Consider the following 17,325-nt stretch of genomic DNA (forward strand, 5'->3'; position numbering starts at 1 on the left):
GGAAAACTTTTTGGTTTATGACTATTAGGACCTACACTGGTCCCCATATTTTCACTTATGGACATTTATTTATTTTTGTACATTTTATTCAAAAGAATTGTACTCATACTTTAGCGCTGCACTTTACTTTAACATTTAGATCTTTGCATTTTGAATCACTGCGGTGCTGGCTGCTATTCTTACACTTTTGGACAGCGTGGTATAAATTTGTATATTCCACCCTGACACTGTGACTGCTTCGGAGATACAACCTCCTAGCTGAATGTCTCCTACCACATTTTCTGTCTGGAAGCCTAAAACCATATAGGGATTGCTAAGTAGCCCTATATTAAAATCTATAAAAATGTCAGCCAGGTTCCAATGATTGCCCTTTGCAGCTTTCAGAGAGGGAGGTTGCACAGGACAGAACCATGTGACATGGGGTTGTACTGTTGCCTTTGGATAACAGTCTGTTGAATCTGGCAGCAGTTGATTTTATGAACCTCAGATTAGTGCAAATCTGAGTGGGTTTACCCATTTATTTTATTTATTGAGTAGCTTTTTAGCTATAAGGCCACTGTTACTTGCTTTCTTCGCTTTCTCTTTCCAAACTACCGTGCTTACTACAGTTCTTTTCTAGGGTAACTCAAAACTTTCAGTAAATTTGGCACTATTTTGTTGACAGTTCAAGGTAAATTCTTGACTATTAGTTTTATTGCAGTTCTGGTCAGTTCCTGAAACGATTTGTATTACTGTCATAGATGTGTTTATAAAATGCACTAGTAATGAAATACACCACTTCTAAATGACATATTTGGTTTCTTTATTGTGGATATATTTTACAGAAAGATGAAACCATGAGGACAATAAATTAGAATTGGAATTGTCTACAATGGGAACAACTGCTCCATAAAAATAAACTATTTATAAAGCAAATAACACAGAGACTGAAAGTTCTGTCTGAATGATTGTACAGCCAGTTGGTGGAGGCCATTGCTGGTATTGCTGTAGATGGGATGTGCTGCTCCACAGGTGCAATAAGCACAAAGCTCTGAGGATTGGTGATCCAGAATGCTGTGCTTTACTGGGCCGATTCCTCATACTCACATTTTTCAAGTACAAAATGGTTTAGATACATACTGTTAGGAAGCAAACATAGATTGCTATGGATGAAGCTCATACAGTTTCTACAGTAGTGGAAATAAAATGAACTCTAGTCATAAATGTCCATGTCAAGTGGCAGTTTTACACTTATTTGCAAGATACAAAGCAATTAGACCACATTCAGCAGTCTAGAAACAGTAAAGAGAAGTTTTTAAGTCTCACAACAGCAACACTGTTCAGACAAAATTATTAAAAAAATCATTAGAAAATGTTTTTATTATTTGATTCAATCAACCCTTATAACTGTTATCCCTAGAAAGTATACCAGGAATGGGCTACCAATGATATTCCCAGGATTCAGGTCACACAATGCTTTGCTAGGGTAGCCTAAGCATGAAACTTGTAGAGCAATATGGTAGCTATAGCTTATCAGCTACTGGAGTACTGCTGTGAAACAAATGCCGGATGTCATTTCAACCATCTTAATTGATAACTTCTGATGAAAGTGTAATAGTGGAATGCTTAATTTCCATTGGGGAACTTGACTGTCCACTTTAAATTAGCCATGACCCCTATAAAACTGTAATTCTGATAACTCCTAATTAATTTACTGCTCGCCTTTGAACCAAATATAACAGTGACATTGCAGTCAATATAAGCTAATGGTGTTTGTTACTGAGCATGTGTCTAAAAAAAATATAATAAAAAATCTTCCGTATCTGATCCATTTATTAAGTGCACTGAAAAAGTTGTCCACTAATGCATGTGTTTCTAGTCACAGTAATCATATTTGTCTGATCTCCAAGAGGAATAGAGATGAACATATAACAACCAATATGGCTGATTCTGGGAGAAAATGTGTGGTTGTTAATTATGGTACAAATGCATAATCAATAATCCAAGGAAACATGGTATTTAATAACACATCGCAACCAATCAGATTTTATCTTTTACCACTTCAAAGAAATCAGAACAATAAAAGCTGATTACAGGCTGCTTGTAGTTACTGTATGTTGGTGTATTCTAAATTATTAATCGACTAGGGCTAGGTTCTTACTTGTGGGACCGACGTTCTGCTGGGAGGGCAGCTGCTTTATTTCAATGGGGTGCCCTACCATCAGAAATGCAGGTAAAGAAGACCGTGCCACATGGAATAGCATGGTACACGCATAAATGCAGGTGTTCCGCTGATACATCTGGGTGCCATTAAGAATTAATGGCCCCCATGTATCTGCTAAAGGGTAGTGTACTTTGGCTGTGTGTTAGGAATGCATATGATGTTGCTAACTGATCTGCACAAGTATGAACCTAGCCTGAAGAACAAGATTCTTTATACTTGTTTGTCTTAGTTTACAACATAAACATATTTGCACACTGAAGTATTACAAGAATATGGAAGTCATTGGTTTCTGTGAGCTAGCTCTCATATGCATTGTAATCATCAGTTCTATATTGAATCTACTTTGAGAATGCTAGGAATGGTGAAAAAACTCAAATACAAATAGTTTGCACCAGCGTAGATGATATTAACTTTAGCTCCAGTAAGTAGAAAAGTAAGAAGAGAGCCATATCTTAATTGTTTAGAGCAATGGTACTACTATTTCGAAATACAAAATTAGCAATACCTTTGCCATCTAGTACCATTAGGCTAAAGCCATCATGTAAAAGTAGCTGTTTTACAGTGGAAATATTAAAATACTGAGAATGAAATTATATATATATATAAAATCATGTTTAAAATTTTTGTAAAGGCTGCTTGACTTTAAAGTGTTTTGTAAACTCAGAAGCTATTTTTAAGAATGTTTGGCACCATTTCTTCCTCTACAGGGTTCCCTTAACCACTTGCCGACCGCCTAACGCCGATGTACGTCGGCAGAATGGCACGGGCAGGCATAAGCACGTACATGTACGTGATTTGCCTCCCGCGGGTCGGGGGCCCGATCGGGCCCCCGCCCGGTGCCTGCGGCGGTCGGTTTTCGTTCGGGAGCGATCCCGGACGAGGGGACGGCCATTCATTCATGGCCACCCCCTCGCGATCGCTCCCGACGAATAGAAATCCCCGGTGACATCACTTCCTCTCCTGTAATGTAAACACAGGAGAGGAAGTGATGTATTCTCTCCTCCGTGTCGGTATTTTTCGTTCCGACACGGAGGAGAGCGGATCAGTGAGTTGCACCAACACATCCCACACACAGTAGAACATGCCAGGCACACTCACACCCCCCCTTTACCCCCCGATCACCCCCCCAATTACCCCTGCCCCCCAGTCACAGTGACACCAATGTCATTTTTTTTTTTTTTTTTTTTTTTTTTGCATTGGTGTCATTTGTGACTGTAATAACTGTTAGGGCAGTTAGAGTTAGCCCCCTTTAGTTCTAATGTACCCCCCTAACCCCCCCAATAAAGGTTTAACCCCGTGATCACCCCCCGTCGCCAGTGTCACTAAGGCTGGGTTCACATTGCAGCGGTTTATGAGAACGAATGTGATTCGCACCGCACTGCAGTGCAAATCACATCCGATCTCTGTGCGATTCGAGTTCAGCCATTCGCCGCACCCGCCGCACCCGCCACACCCGCCGCACCCGCCGCAAATTCGCACGGGACCCTTTTTTTGGCCCGCAGCAGAATCGGATCGCATGGGTGTTCACACCATGCGATCCGAGTTTGCAGATCGCACTGCGATATGCGAACTGATCTGGGGGTGTCAGTAACATTTCACTGACACTCCCAGCAGTTCGCATAGGGCAGTGTGAACTGCCGCCGGGAGGCATGCGATGCGGGAACCCGCCGCGGATTCGCGGCGTTTCCGCATCGCTCCAGTGTGAACCCAGCCTAATAAGCGATCATTTTTCTGATCGCCGTATTAGTGTCCCAGGTGACGCTAGTTAGGCAGGTAGGTATTTAGGTTCGCCGCAGCTTTTTATAGCGCCAGGGACCCCCATATACTACCGCATAAAGCCCCCTGATTGCCCCCTAGTTAACCCTTTCACCAGTGATCACCATATAACTGTTACAGGTGACGCTGGTTGGTTAGTTATTTTTTTATAGTTTCAGGGCACCCGCCATTTATTACCTAATAAAGGTTTAACCCCCTGATCACCCGGCGGGTGTCATTTGTGACTAATAACTGTTAGGGCAGTTAGGGTTAGCCCCCTTTAGTTCTAAGGTACCCCCCTAACCCCCCCAATAAAGGTTTAACCCCGTGATCACCCCCCGTCGCCAGTGTCACTAAGGCTGGGTTCAGATTGCAGCGGTTTGAGAACGGATGTGATTCGCACTGCAGTGCAAATCACATCCGATCTCTGTGCGATTCGAGTTCAGCCATTCGCCGCACCCGCCACACCCGCCGCACCCGCCGCAAATTCGCACGGGACCCTTTTTTTGGCCCGCAGCAGAATCGGATCGCATGGGTGTTCACACCATGCGATCCGAGTTTGCAGATCGCACTGCGATATGCGAACTGATCTGGGGGTGTCAGTAACATTTCACTGACACTCCCAGCAGTTCGCATAGGGCAGTGTGAACTGCCGCCGGGAGGCATGCGATGCGGGAACCCGCCGCGCATTCGTGGCGTTCCCGCATCGCTCCAGTGTGAACCCAGCCTAATAAGCGATCGTTTTTCTGATCGCTGTATTAGTGTCACAGGTGACGCTAGTTAGGCAAGTAGGTATTTAGGTTCGCCGCAGCTTTTTATAGCGCCAGGGACCCCCATATACTACCGCATAAAGCCCCCTGATTGCCCCCTAGTTAACCCTTTCACCAGTGATCACCATATAACTGTTACAGGTGACGCTGGTTGGTTAGTTATTTTTTTATAGTTTCAGGGCACCCGCCATTTATTACCTAGTCTCACTAGTGTACCCCTAAATTTAGGGGTGTCTACTTTCCAAAATGGGGTCATTTGGGGGGGGTTTGTGCCATCTTGGCATTTTATGGCCTTCAAAACTGTAACGCCCTTAGAAAGCCTGAAGGCGGTGCTTGGTTTTCGGGGCCCCGTACGCGGCTAGGCTCCCAAAAAGTCCCACATATGTGGTATCCCCGTACTCAGGAGAAGCAGCAGAATTTATTTTGGGGTGTCATTTCACATATGCCCATGGCATGCGTGAGCAATATATCATTTAGTGACAACTTTGTGAAAAAAAAAAAAAAAAAAAAAAAAGTTTGTAATTTTCCCGCAACTTGTGGCAAAATATAAAATATTCCATGGACTCAACATGCCTCTCAGCAAATAGCTTGGGGTGTCTACTTTCTAAAATGGGGTCATTTGTGGGGGTTTTGTGCCATCTTGGCATTTTATGGCCTTCAAAACTGTAATAGGTAGTGAGGAGTGAAGTCAAATATTTACGCCCTTAGAAAGCCTGAAGGCGGTGCTTGGTTTTCGGGGCCCCGTACGCGGCTAGGCTCCCAAAAAGTCCCACATATGTGGTATCCCCGTACTCAGGAGAAGCAGCAGAATTTATTTTGGGGTGTCATTTCACATATGCCCATGGCATGTGTGAGCAATATATCATTTAGTGACAACTTTGTGAAAAAAAAAAAAAAAAAAAAAAAGTTTGTAATTTTCCCGCAACTTGTGGCAAAATATAAAATATTCCATGAACTCAACATGCCTCTCAGCAAATAGCTTGGGGTGTCTACTTTCTAAAATGGGGTCATTTGTGGGGGTTTTGTGCCATCTTGGCATTTTATGGCCTTCAAAACTGTAATAGGTAGTGAGAAGTGAACTCAAAAATTTACGCCCTTAGAAAGCCTGAAGGCGGTGCTTGGTTTTCGGGGCCCCGTACGCGGCTAGGCTCCCAAAAAGTCCCACATATGTGGTATCCCCGTACTCAGGAGAAGCAGCAGAATTTATTTTGGGGTGTCATTTCACATACGCCCATAGCATGTGTGAGCAATATATCATTTAGTGACAACTTTGTGTAAAAAAAAAAAAAAAATTTTTTTTTTGTCATTATTCAATCGCTTGAGGCAAAAAAATAAAATATTCAATGGGCTCAACATGCCTCTTATCAATTTCCTTAGGGGGTCTACTTTCCAAAATGGGGTCATTTGGGGGGGTTTTGTACTGCCCTGCCATTTTAGCACCTCAAGAAATGAGATAGGCAGTCGTAAACTAAAAGCTGCGTAAATTCCAGAAAACGTACCTTAGTTTGTAGATGTGACAACTTTTGCGCAAACCAATAAATATACAATTATTGACTTTTTTTTTACCAAAGACATGTGGCTGAATACATTTTGGCCTAAATGTATGACTAAAATTGAGTTTATTGGATTTTTCTAATAACAAAAAGTAGAAAATATCATTTTTTTTCAAAATTTGCGGTCTTTTTACGTTTATATCGCAAAAAATAAAAATCGCAGAGGCAATCAAATACCATCAAAAGAAAGCTCTATTTGTGGGAAGAAAAGGACGCAAATTTTGTTTGGGTACAACATTGCATGACCGCGCAATTACCAGTTAAAGCAGCGCAGTGCCAAAGTGTAAAAAGACCTCTGGTCATTTACCAGCAAAATGGTCCGGTCTGAAAGTGGTTAAAGAAATAATTTTTCATGAATCTGTTGCAAAGTTTATTTCCTGGAGATCCTGAAATCAACAGAATTTCTTTTGCAGGATGACAATGCAAAACCACTACCACCCAATTTGTTGCAGCATTGTCAGCCTGCCATGCATGCTCCTTGAGTTGGCTATCAGGATGACTATCAGCAAGGTGTGTGCAGCCTATTGCATTAGGGTGTGCACCCCAAAGCTCAAACACACATGCCTTTCTCTTCAGCCTCAGCTGCACTGGACAGTGAATGAATGCAAAATGGACAGTGAATGAATGCAAAATGCTCTGTGCTGAGTGGCTTCCTGTTCATTCATAAACTGAAGCATAATAAACACTGTTTACTGTGCTTCAGTTATGAATAAACACAGTGAGTGGGCCAGAATGAAATACTGACTAACCCCTTTCTCCGCTCTCCATCCTGAAACATCCCCTGCAGCATCTGAAGGAAGAGGAGGGAAGCCAGCAGCACGGGCTGGGGGGGGGGGGGGTTGGCAACATGAGGGGAAGCTCAGGTAGTAAGGGGAGCTGGCACTGCACAGAGTGATTAGGGTGTGCCCAGGCACACCTGGTATCCCCCTATGCCTATCAGGTCTATTAATCAGGACCCAGCCTTTTCTGACATTTGTTGCTTAGAAGAAAAAAAAAATTGCCAGACAATTAGTTATCACCCAAAAACATTATATTTTTTTTAGCAAAGACCATAGAGAATAAAATGGCGATTGTTAAAATTTGGAATTTTTCATGTCACACGATTTTTGTGCAGGGATTTTTTAGAAAAAATACACTTTAATTAATTTAACAAAAACAACAAAAACATAATATATAACCCAACTTTTTTGTATGATATGAAAGATGATGTTACGCAGAGTAAATAGATACCTAACATGTCATGCTTTAAAATTGTGCGCGCTTGTGGAATGGTGCCAAACTACGGTACTTAAAAATCTCCATAAACGTTGCTTTTAAATGTCTACAGGTTACCTGTTTAGTTACAGAGAAGGTCTAGTGCTAGAATTATTGCTCTTGCTCAGGTGTTCGCCGTGATATCTTACATGTGTGGTGTATACGCCGTTTACATATGTGGGCATAACCTACATATGCATTTACCACTGCGTGTCAGCACACGGGGATGGGCGCACTTTAAAAAATGTTTTTATTAATAATTTATTTTATTATATTTGTAAAATTTTTACACTGTCCTTTTAAAAACACGTTTTTTTATCCCTTTTATTGCTATCGCAAGAAATTAAACATCTCCTGTGATAACAATACAGCATGACAGGTCCTCTAAAAGACCCCAAATCTGTCCCCTACCCTAAAAGCAAAAGCACCTCTCCCGCCACTTCCAAAAGTGGAATTACTTTTATCAGAAAGATGATGGCCTGGGGGAAAAAAATACCAGGATTATGGCATCTAGCTGCAGCCATAACCGTAGTATTTAACGTCAAACTAATGATGCATATTCCCAGTTAAGTGGTCAGCAAGTGGTTAAATAGGCAGCCCAATGGCTAACTGAAAAGGTTAGTTAATTTTTTCACCAAAAATACCTAAAAAGATTAACTAAGTTATTATATCATTCCCACACTCCTAGTCCCTGCTGCATTTATTTCCTTTTTCCTTCAGTAATTATCATGCTAGCCAGTGTGACAGTCTGGGGACACAAAAATGTAGTACACAGCTCAAAAATTGCTTAGCGTCATAATGCTCACAATGGTGAGTGGGCAATGGTCAGCACTGGCACAGAACCATGCTGACCAATGAGAATATCTCTGAGTCCTCTTTATTCTAGGGCAGCATCCCAGAAGAAAGAAGGATGCAGAAGAGTGCAGCTTTTGCATTCCCAGACCGCTATATCAGCTAGCATGGGCAATGAAACTTGAAGACAATTAGGGGGTTGATTTGCTAAAACTATAGAGTGCAAAATCTGGTGCAACTGTGCATGATAGCCAATCAGCTTCTAAATTCAGGTTGTTCTATAAAGCTTTGACACAAAAACCTGGAAGCTGATTGGTTTCTATACAGAGCTGAACCAGATTTTGCACCCTCGTTTTAGTAATTCAGGCCTAACGTTGCAGCCTGCAACAAGAAGAACCTATTACTATCAGAAACTTTGCAACAGATTTACAAAAATGTTTCTTTAAAAAGCTGCATATGGTGAGGTATGATGCCAAACATGACGAAAAATACATTTGGGGTTCACATACACATATACACTATAAAGTTAAAATAAAGTTTTTACCTTTAATTGTTACCTGCATGCTTTTGGGGAGCAGTTTGTAACAATTAATGAAAAAACAGTGCAAAGAATGTAAAAAACAAAATAGTAGCATATCTCCCACTATAAACACAGTCTTGCAATAGAGGCTATAGAAATAATGTTCTGATTTCTGTTTGACCTCTATTATCTTTAACATTACTAACAGAAAGATTGGCCTATGCAGTCCTGAAAATGGAAACCCTCCTGTATGACAGTTAGACTGAACATCTCTGTGCATTATGCTGCTTCCTTAACAAGACAAATACTCAACAAATGGAGAAAGATTTTTTACATGCAAATATATCTATATAGATTTATATTTATATATATATGAACATTTTTGGTTTGTATTTTGGCCAACTTATAAATAAAACACTCTTGGAAATGGAAATGCATAGACATATTCGGTGTAACTTTGTACTGACTGTAAGGAATTAAGATTCTTCAACGATGAATTATTTTCTGTTCTCTTTAATGAGTTTTTAATGAGCATCCCAGTCTTCTTCCCAATAGAGATGAGCCCACTTCAGGATACACAGCAAAGGACGACCACGTGACTATGCTTGAATTCAGGCAGAATGTCCTGTGTACAATCCTTCGTGGGACATAATAATGTCATTCACAGTTTGAAATACAAATACCCTGATGCATCACAAATTGACTATTAAGAATTTTGTGATTATTATAGTTTTTGGACTTCAAATGTTTTTAAGCTTAAATAGTCTTTGACTGTGTACAGTTCCGCTGATGAGAAAAAAAAAGGTCAGGCCCTCTTTGCGTGAAGCATTTCGATTAGGAGATTGTTACATGGCACATCACCATTGAGATGTTTGTAATATAGATATTCTTCTGCCTGCAAACTAATAGCCCGAATTTCTGGAAGCCGTAGCAACAACTGCCCAAATTTGTCTGTTTGCTGGGGGTAGTTACATAGGGTGTAGTCCAGAAGAGCAGCATTTATTTGTTCCTGAACTCCTTCTACCAGCTGGAAATTCTCCAAGTTCTTAACATCTAGATAACAAAAAGAAAACATAATACAATTAGAAACATATAGTGAGCACTCTTGTATGGATTAGGAGCAATATGACATTTACATTCATTCTATAAGCATTGTCTAGATTGAAGAGGTCAAACTGAGTTCTTCACTTGCCTCCAAATGAAAACACTTTATTTAAACTGTAAATTTGTATAGCTTTGGATAGAGATGGAAAAGGTTAGGAACTCTGTCAGGTTTTTATTGTTGCTTGTATCACCAGTGGGCAGATTTCCCTCACTTCTTGGTTTGGTGACCTGGGATAGGAATTGAGAAGAACCTTCCTATCTGGAATGCAAACAACAATGCTTAACAAGATGACTCTTGATAATCTACTCCCCAAATGGTAGAGACGCATTGCTGTTACCAATATCACACAACTTAAAAAAATTCATATTACAATAAAAAATAAGCAAAAAGGAATGTTTATTATGATAAAAAATAAGGTAAAAGGAAAGTTGCTAAACATTACTATATGTATGCACACAGGGATAATTGCATTATCACCATCCACTGTTAGGCTGAATTCTCATCTATGCATTTTTTTGTGCTTTTTGCATTTTACAGATTTGTACTACAGATCGTGTTACGTAGGAATCAATGTTAAATGGACTCTAGTGCAAATCTGCAAAATGCAAAAAGCACTAAAACTGCATAGGTGTGAATCCAGCCTCAAAGATGATCTTTATAAATCTAGGACAGTATTTCTGCATTGTTCTTTTTCTATTTTGAAAATGGCTTGCATTTTCCAAACAGTGGGTTTATGTTACTAAACTAAACTTGTATATTTTTTTTTACTATTTTGTGATGTAAATACATAGCAGACTTGTGTAGTATTCATAAAGCACAACAGTTATCTAGGTTTTAGCTTTTACAAACCATTTCAGCTATCACAAAGAACAGAAAAATCTAGATTTCAAGTTTCCTTAGCCTTTTAAATCTACCATAATGATCAATAGAAGTATTATATCAGATTTTATTTGTTTATTATATCAAGCTACCTAACATCAATCTCTGGGGGGTGGTAGCCAAAGACAAGAATTATGTTATAACCACCTTGTTATGCAGCTACTACTAACACTTACCACTTAATTAAGACTTCCCAACAACTGGGCAGACATTTATGCACATTTTCCGTGATGCTTGCATATAAGGTGTCATCGTAGGAGGCAACAAAATTACAGATGGGACTAGTTTATGAGATTTCTAGGCAGCAAGTCAACTGTGTTCTAGAAAATATCCCTGCCCTTATGTCAGTTTAAAAATTATAGATCTTCTGCTTTAAAATGCCTTTTAATATTTGAAGCCTACAATCATTTTAAAAAGTTAATTTTGTCTTATTTTCAATTTTAGCATGAGTATGTTTACATTAATTGTTAACATTTTGTTGTACTAATTGTTTACTGGGGGCAATGTATAAGATAAAATTGAAACATAAACTACTTCAGATGGATTTTCATTAGAAATTCATAATACAATTTCAATCAAGCAGAATCAAGGATAGCTTAAATAGAACAAGGTCAAACCCTTTAGTGACACAAGGGTTGTAGATTCTCACAGCCTGAACATAATATATGGTCTCCTAATGAGTCTCCAGGGCCCATCCTATCTTTAAACCAGAGTACAGCACAATTCATATCATTCAGATTAATTTTTCTGACCCAAGGTGAATTTAGAAACTGACCCGCCAAACCGTGAATTCTAATAAAACAAGACAAGAGGTCTTGTTTCCGTGAGACATTTTTCTAAATGATAGAAAATTCCTGGGACAGGCCAAGACTATGCTAATGAACCATCTGCTACACTCAGCTGGAGAACAGAATGATCTTCATGAGGCACCACCTTCTAAAATATATATCTCTGTGACTGATCATCAGTGGAAAATAGATGGTCTGCTGGCCTTTAACCTTGCTGAAGATTCTCATGCATTTTTATTTTTATATCGAATAGACAATATATCCTCATCTGAGGTGTGTAAAGTAGAAGGTTAAGGTGTCATCCTCTCTTAGGACTAACGTGAATCAAGGGCGCTGTCATGTTTCATTGGACATATAAAGTTGAGTGCCAGCTTATCCAAAAAGAAAAAACATCTGCATTTTGGAAACCACAATATTGAGAGGGGCTTTCTTTGCATTTATGATGTCTAGTTTGCAATTCAGCAGTAAATTTGTGCCAAAATATTAAATAGAATTTTTAGTACTCACGGGTTTGAGAAATTGAAATACTCATCCAATGTACAGGAATTTATTTTTGTCACTAAACAAAATATTTTGATAATAGCCTGTACATTGTACAATACCTATACAAAATAATGAAATAAGAGGGCTGATTTACTACAGGAGTGAAAATGATTCAATAAGTAAAGCTATGCTCACTTTTAATATCCATTCATGTGCAGAGGAAAATAACAATAGGATTTTTCCATGCACCTGATGGTTAGAAGGTTTAATTTTTTCAAAAATAAAATGTTTTAGAAAATGTGCCTTCATATAACATAGGCTGCACTGTAAAGAAAATATGTTTTTCGAAGAGAAACATCAGATTCAGCTTGTGTTTGGCATAAGCGTATTGGTGGAAATCTCTTTTTTGCTGGCAGTAAAGTAACTGATTGACTACAGCAACTTAAATATAATTCAGGTGAAGTTTTAAAAAATGTATTGAATGAAGTGACACACTTTTAAACTGCTATCTTAGAGGTGCTTGAAATGTAGCTGTGGATTACAACGCTTGGCCCAATATATCAATGTATGCTAAATAAGAACTGTCATAGCGGAAGAACTAGATTGGTGGCTTTGAGCAACAGTAGTTTTTATTTGGCACACGCTGATCAATGATGGTGACAGTTTCTACATGTTATTTGGAGGAAATTTTGAGAAATTACAGTTATCGAATCTTTGGTTGTACTGGAAAAGAACATCTAATTAAAAAATAAATAAATAAATATATATACACCCCCATCAAATCATTCTCTGCAGCTATTACCTTTTGTACCACCACCCCTTCCCTTTATAATGTAAGCTCTATGAGCAGGGCCCTCCTGCACCTTTTGTATTGAACAGTACTGTAATTGTGTTGTCCTCTCCCTATACATTGTAAAGTGCTGCGTAAACTGTTGGCGCTATATAAATTGTGAATAATAATAATAATAATATATATATATATATATATATATATATATATATATATATATATATATATATATATATATATATATATATATGAAAGTCGTATTTTTGGTAAGGCAGAACATGTACACATCAAATATTTTCATCCCAAAAGCTTTCATTGACTTATTTTTTATGGCAATATTTCTGTCTTTGCTTCTCTTTAACTTGTCTCCCTCTAGCTTAGTATTCAGAATACTGTAAAGTCATATTAGCGACAGGGGGTACAGTTGATGAAAAGGCTTTACTTATGCTAAATAAACCAAGTATGTAGCTACCTGTAATGTTTGGTACTTTAAAATGTGTAATTAAAGTATACATAAACTAATTACTACATTTTCATAGAAACTTTAATATGTTAACCAAAGAGTCATTTTCAATCTGTTTAGACTGCAAATTTCACTGATCCTGCTATGAAGGTTTCTGTTCAGACACTTCCTGTTATAAGGTGACAACAACCTGTCCCTGTCTTTTGATTGCGCTTCTGCATTTTTACACTTGCACACTTTTGATTTTGGCTTCTGACTGTAACCGCAAGTGATTGTTTCAATGCACATTGCACAGGCATGGTCCACCATGGTAACTATCAGGAAACCCACCTTAAAAAATGCCATCTATCATTGGAGTGCATGTAGGCAGGAAGTGGTTGCAAAGCCGCTGCAGGAGATCAGCAGCACTGACACGCAATGATGGATGAAAAAATTGTGAAAAATGGCTTTTGTTTATGCTAGACAGTACTTTAAAAATGGATACACAATATAGATCAAACCAAAAATGAAGGTAAAATACCACACCTATTATAAAGATACTCCAAATATTTCTGTTTTAAATCAGATATCCTGAAAGATCAGTCACATGGACTAAATGTAATATTTCCAAGTCAAGCACACTTTAAAGTAAAAATGTTTACTTACAACAAAGGATAAAAGTGCCTGAGAGTAACATCTTAAGCAGAATCAGCTTCTCTTAGTTCCCCTGCACTAGCCACGTCTAATCTATTCTGTTTTATTCACTGAGGGACTAATTACTTCTTTTTTTTTTTCCTTTTTTACATGAAACAACCTCCAAATAAGAGCATAGAGGGCCATGTACTATCTTTATTGAACAGTAGACCCTAAGGTCCTTTTGCATATATTACACATAGGCAGACAGCGGAGGCATTCCCCCTTCATGTACTCAGGCTACCCTGCATACATTATTGTAATCAAGCCTTCTGTCTGTTAATTAAACAGCATCAGAGCACTGCTTAACTTTCTTAATGGACATAAGCAAACAGCGTTATTTAGCCGTGAAGGCTGCTTCCTGATATCTGGTAATCAAATAGATCATTAACCGTTTAACAACCGCAGGCTAATAAAGACTGTATGAAGATGGCTTCATTTACAGATTGTTTTCTCCGTGGACAGCTAGCAGTGTTGACTTGAGGCCAGTGCGGCTAAGGCCGCCCTACTAGAACACAAGTGCACTCATTGAAAAAACTCCTTTCATTCACAGCGAGCCTTATCATGGGATGTCAATCAGACAAAAAGCCTCAAGCACTTGAATGGCATCTCATGCTTTTGCATACAGCTTCACTCAATACATTTCTGCAGTATTTGCTGAACCAATATATATATATCCAATATTTTCATACAATAGCAGACTATGCATGGAGGTGACAATGAAATATCAATGGGCACATTTCTACAGGGGTGTCCTAGTCTGTGTTGTTCTAAACTTCCTGTTCTCTGTCTTCCTTCTAGCTGTCAAATTCAAATTTCTCATTAATCAAATGGAAAAAGATCTGCCTCAAGGTACAGTATGTGGGACTAAACCTACCTCGTTAGAAGGTACAGCTGAAAGGCATGCTTGCTTTGCAGGGAAGGACATTCCATTTGAGTGTAATTGCTTATAATTGTTTTGAATTATTGTATGAGCTAAATATTTTACATGGTGATACTGTCTACTGGTTACTTAAGCCTGTCTCATTGCTCTGTGTAATTATTCTATTGATCCATATCTGAATATTACCATATTATATCAATGTTTAGGATATTTTCATACACTGCAACAAAATTGTCCTCACACATCAATCATCTGTATAATCTTCTTTTGATTTATCAACAATGCAAAGGCTCACATAAGCAATGAATTTAATTAACATCAGATAGGTCCTCACCCTATACAGTTGTATGTAAATCTGAAGGAGGTTGATCAAACTGTAACATGGTTATTAGGCTATTTTAGTCATCAATAAATGTTGAAAATGTAAGGTGTAACCATTTGTTGGCTTATTCATAAAAGCCCAGTTCTGGACAGGCATTCTAGCCTGCACTAAAAATATTGCTTTGTAGTATTACCTCCCACCACTGAAAGGATTGTTAGTCTTGTCTATGGGAAAGGAATAAACAGCAGTACTTATTTAAACCTGGCCACAGAATGAGAGATTTTCGTTCAACTATGGGTTGCAAGAAAGAAAGTCGCTCGATTCCCCCATCGACACAGGCAGTGTTGGGGGAATGCCTCCTGTGTTTTCCCTGCGGGGGGGATTTGGAGGAAGCTGTTCCAGCCAGGAGAGCACAGTGATTATTGCAAGTGGCTATGACAGCCGCTAGCAATAATCAAATGTAAATTCCGACGGGCTGGTTGTACCAAAGTTGATAGATCGATCAACTTGGTTACATTCAGCCTGTCAAATCTGCATCTATGGCAGGTTTTATTCCTTGATCTGCAGGCTTTCTCATCACATAAGAACTGCCCAATGAAGGTGCTGCTTTTCAGTGCTTATCTGGTCACGGCCTCTTTGCTTTAATACCATACAATGCAGGACCAGTGGTCTTGCATTGTATGTGAGGACTGGACTACAGGGCTGGGCTACAAAATGCGAACAAAGGAGAGCACTGGCTGGGAGAACAAGGAATAAGGTAAGTAATGTGTATGTGCAGGGCCACTGTTAGAAATCGCGGGGCCCCCCAACCATGCCTACACCTCACCTACCCTCAGGGTGTAGCGAAAAAACAGCACTGACTTTATCCACCTCCCTGGAGCCTCTGTTAACCTGATGGGGCCTATGGAAATGTAATTTAAGCCCTGGTAAGCAAGTAGGAGTGAGGGTGTGGCCTAGTAAAATCCATTTATTCATTTATGCAGAAAGCTGCCCTGGACCCCCCTTGTTTAGCTGATGGGGCCTGGGCCCAGTACAACAGGACTGGTTGTACTGCCGTATCAGCAGCTCTGTGTATGTGTGGAGAGGGGCCGGGGGCTGTTTTTGAAAATCCTGCATTTTAATATTTTGGGGTTGATTGACTAAGAAATAAAAACATTCACTTTAAATGCCCAGGCATGTGTAGGTAAATAACGAAAAGATGTTCCTGTACTCAGGAAAATATGTAAATTAAGTTTTACTTCAACTCCTAAGAAATCAACATCACTGATTTAGCAACATGGAGAGCCAAAGTTTCTGCCTTACCCTGCAAAGGCAGTCAGATTATCTCTGAATCAAAGTACTTCAATGTCATATTTTAGCAATGATAGCTGTGCTATATAAATTGGCATATTTATGTGTTAAAAAGAAGACTATGGAATTCCCCTATAGTCAAAACAGAATAAATCTGATGGGTGACAGCACCTTTTTGCCTTTGCAGCACTTTCTATTAGTTCCTCATTACATAAAAACAATACATGAAGGTTAATTTAACCCCCCTGGTGGTATTCCCGAGTCTGGCTCGGGGTGAAATTTTATCACCATTAGCGGTAACCCCGAGCCAGACTGGGGACCGCATGGCTGGATCCAGGATGAGTTTACTTACCTTGTCCCCTGGATCCAGCGCTGTCCCCCCCGCAGTCCGAGCAAGCCGCCCTCCGCTCGATGTATCACATCACCGGGCTCCGTTCCCTGCAAGCGCTGTGACGCACGTGGACGGAGAACGGCGCCAAATTCAAAAAGTAAAACACACACATTACATACAGTATAATGTAATCTTACAGATTACATTGCTGTATGTAATTATTTCACATCCCCTTTGTCCCTAGTGGTCAACCCAGTGCCCTGCATGCAGTTTTATAATATAAAAACTGTTCTTTCTGCCTGGAATCTGGAGATTGTCCATAGCAACCAAAACTGTTCCTTTACATCAAAAGAGGTTTTAGACCAGCTAGAAAACAGCGATAATAAATTAGAATCACTCGCAGAATTGAGCAATAGCGATTTGTGGGGAGATCCGTCATCAAACACTGAAAAGTAATGACAGTGACAATTCT

General features: G+C 39.3%; 1 protein-coding gene across 4 annotated transcripts in view; it reads right to left on the reverse strand.

The window, feature by feature from the left end:
- Window positions 1-9,344: 9,344 nt before the first annotated feature.
- NR5A2 (nuclear receptor subfamily 5 group A member 2) overlaps window positions 9,345-17,325 on the reverse strand; it is a 172,191-nt gene continuing 164,210 nt past the window's right edge. For all 4 annotated transcript variants that reach the window (XM_077452729.1, XM_077452730.1, XM_077452731.1 and 1 more), the window contains exon 7: window positions 9,345-9,900. In XM_077452729.1, the coding sequence (XP_077308855.1) occupies window positions 9,653-9,900 (248 nt within the window). In that variant the 3' untranslated portion in view covers window positions 9,345-9,652. The remainder of the gene's footprint in view (window positions 9,901-17,325) is intronic.

The sequence above is a fragment of the Lithobates pipiens genome, unplaced genomic scaffold (assembly GCF_037356315.1).
Source record: "Lithobates pipiens isolate NorthernLeopardFrog02 unplaced genomic scaffold, aLitPip1_a1.2 Scaffold_23, whole genome shotgun sequence".
NCBI lineage: Eukaryota > Metazoa > Chordata > Amphibia > Anura > Ranidae > Lithobates > Lithobates pipiens.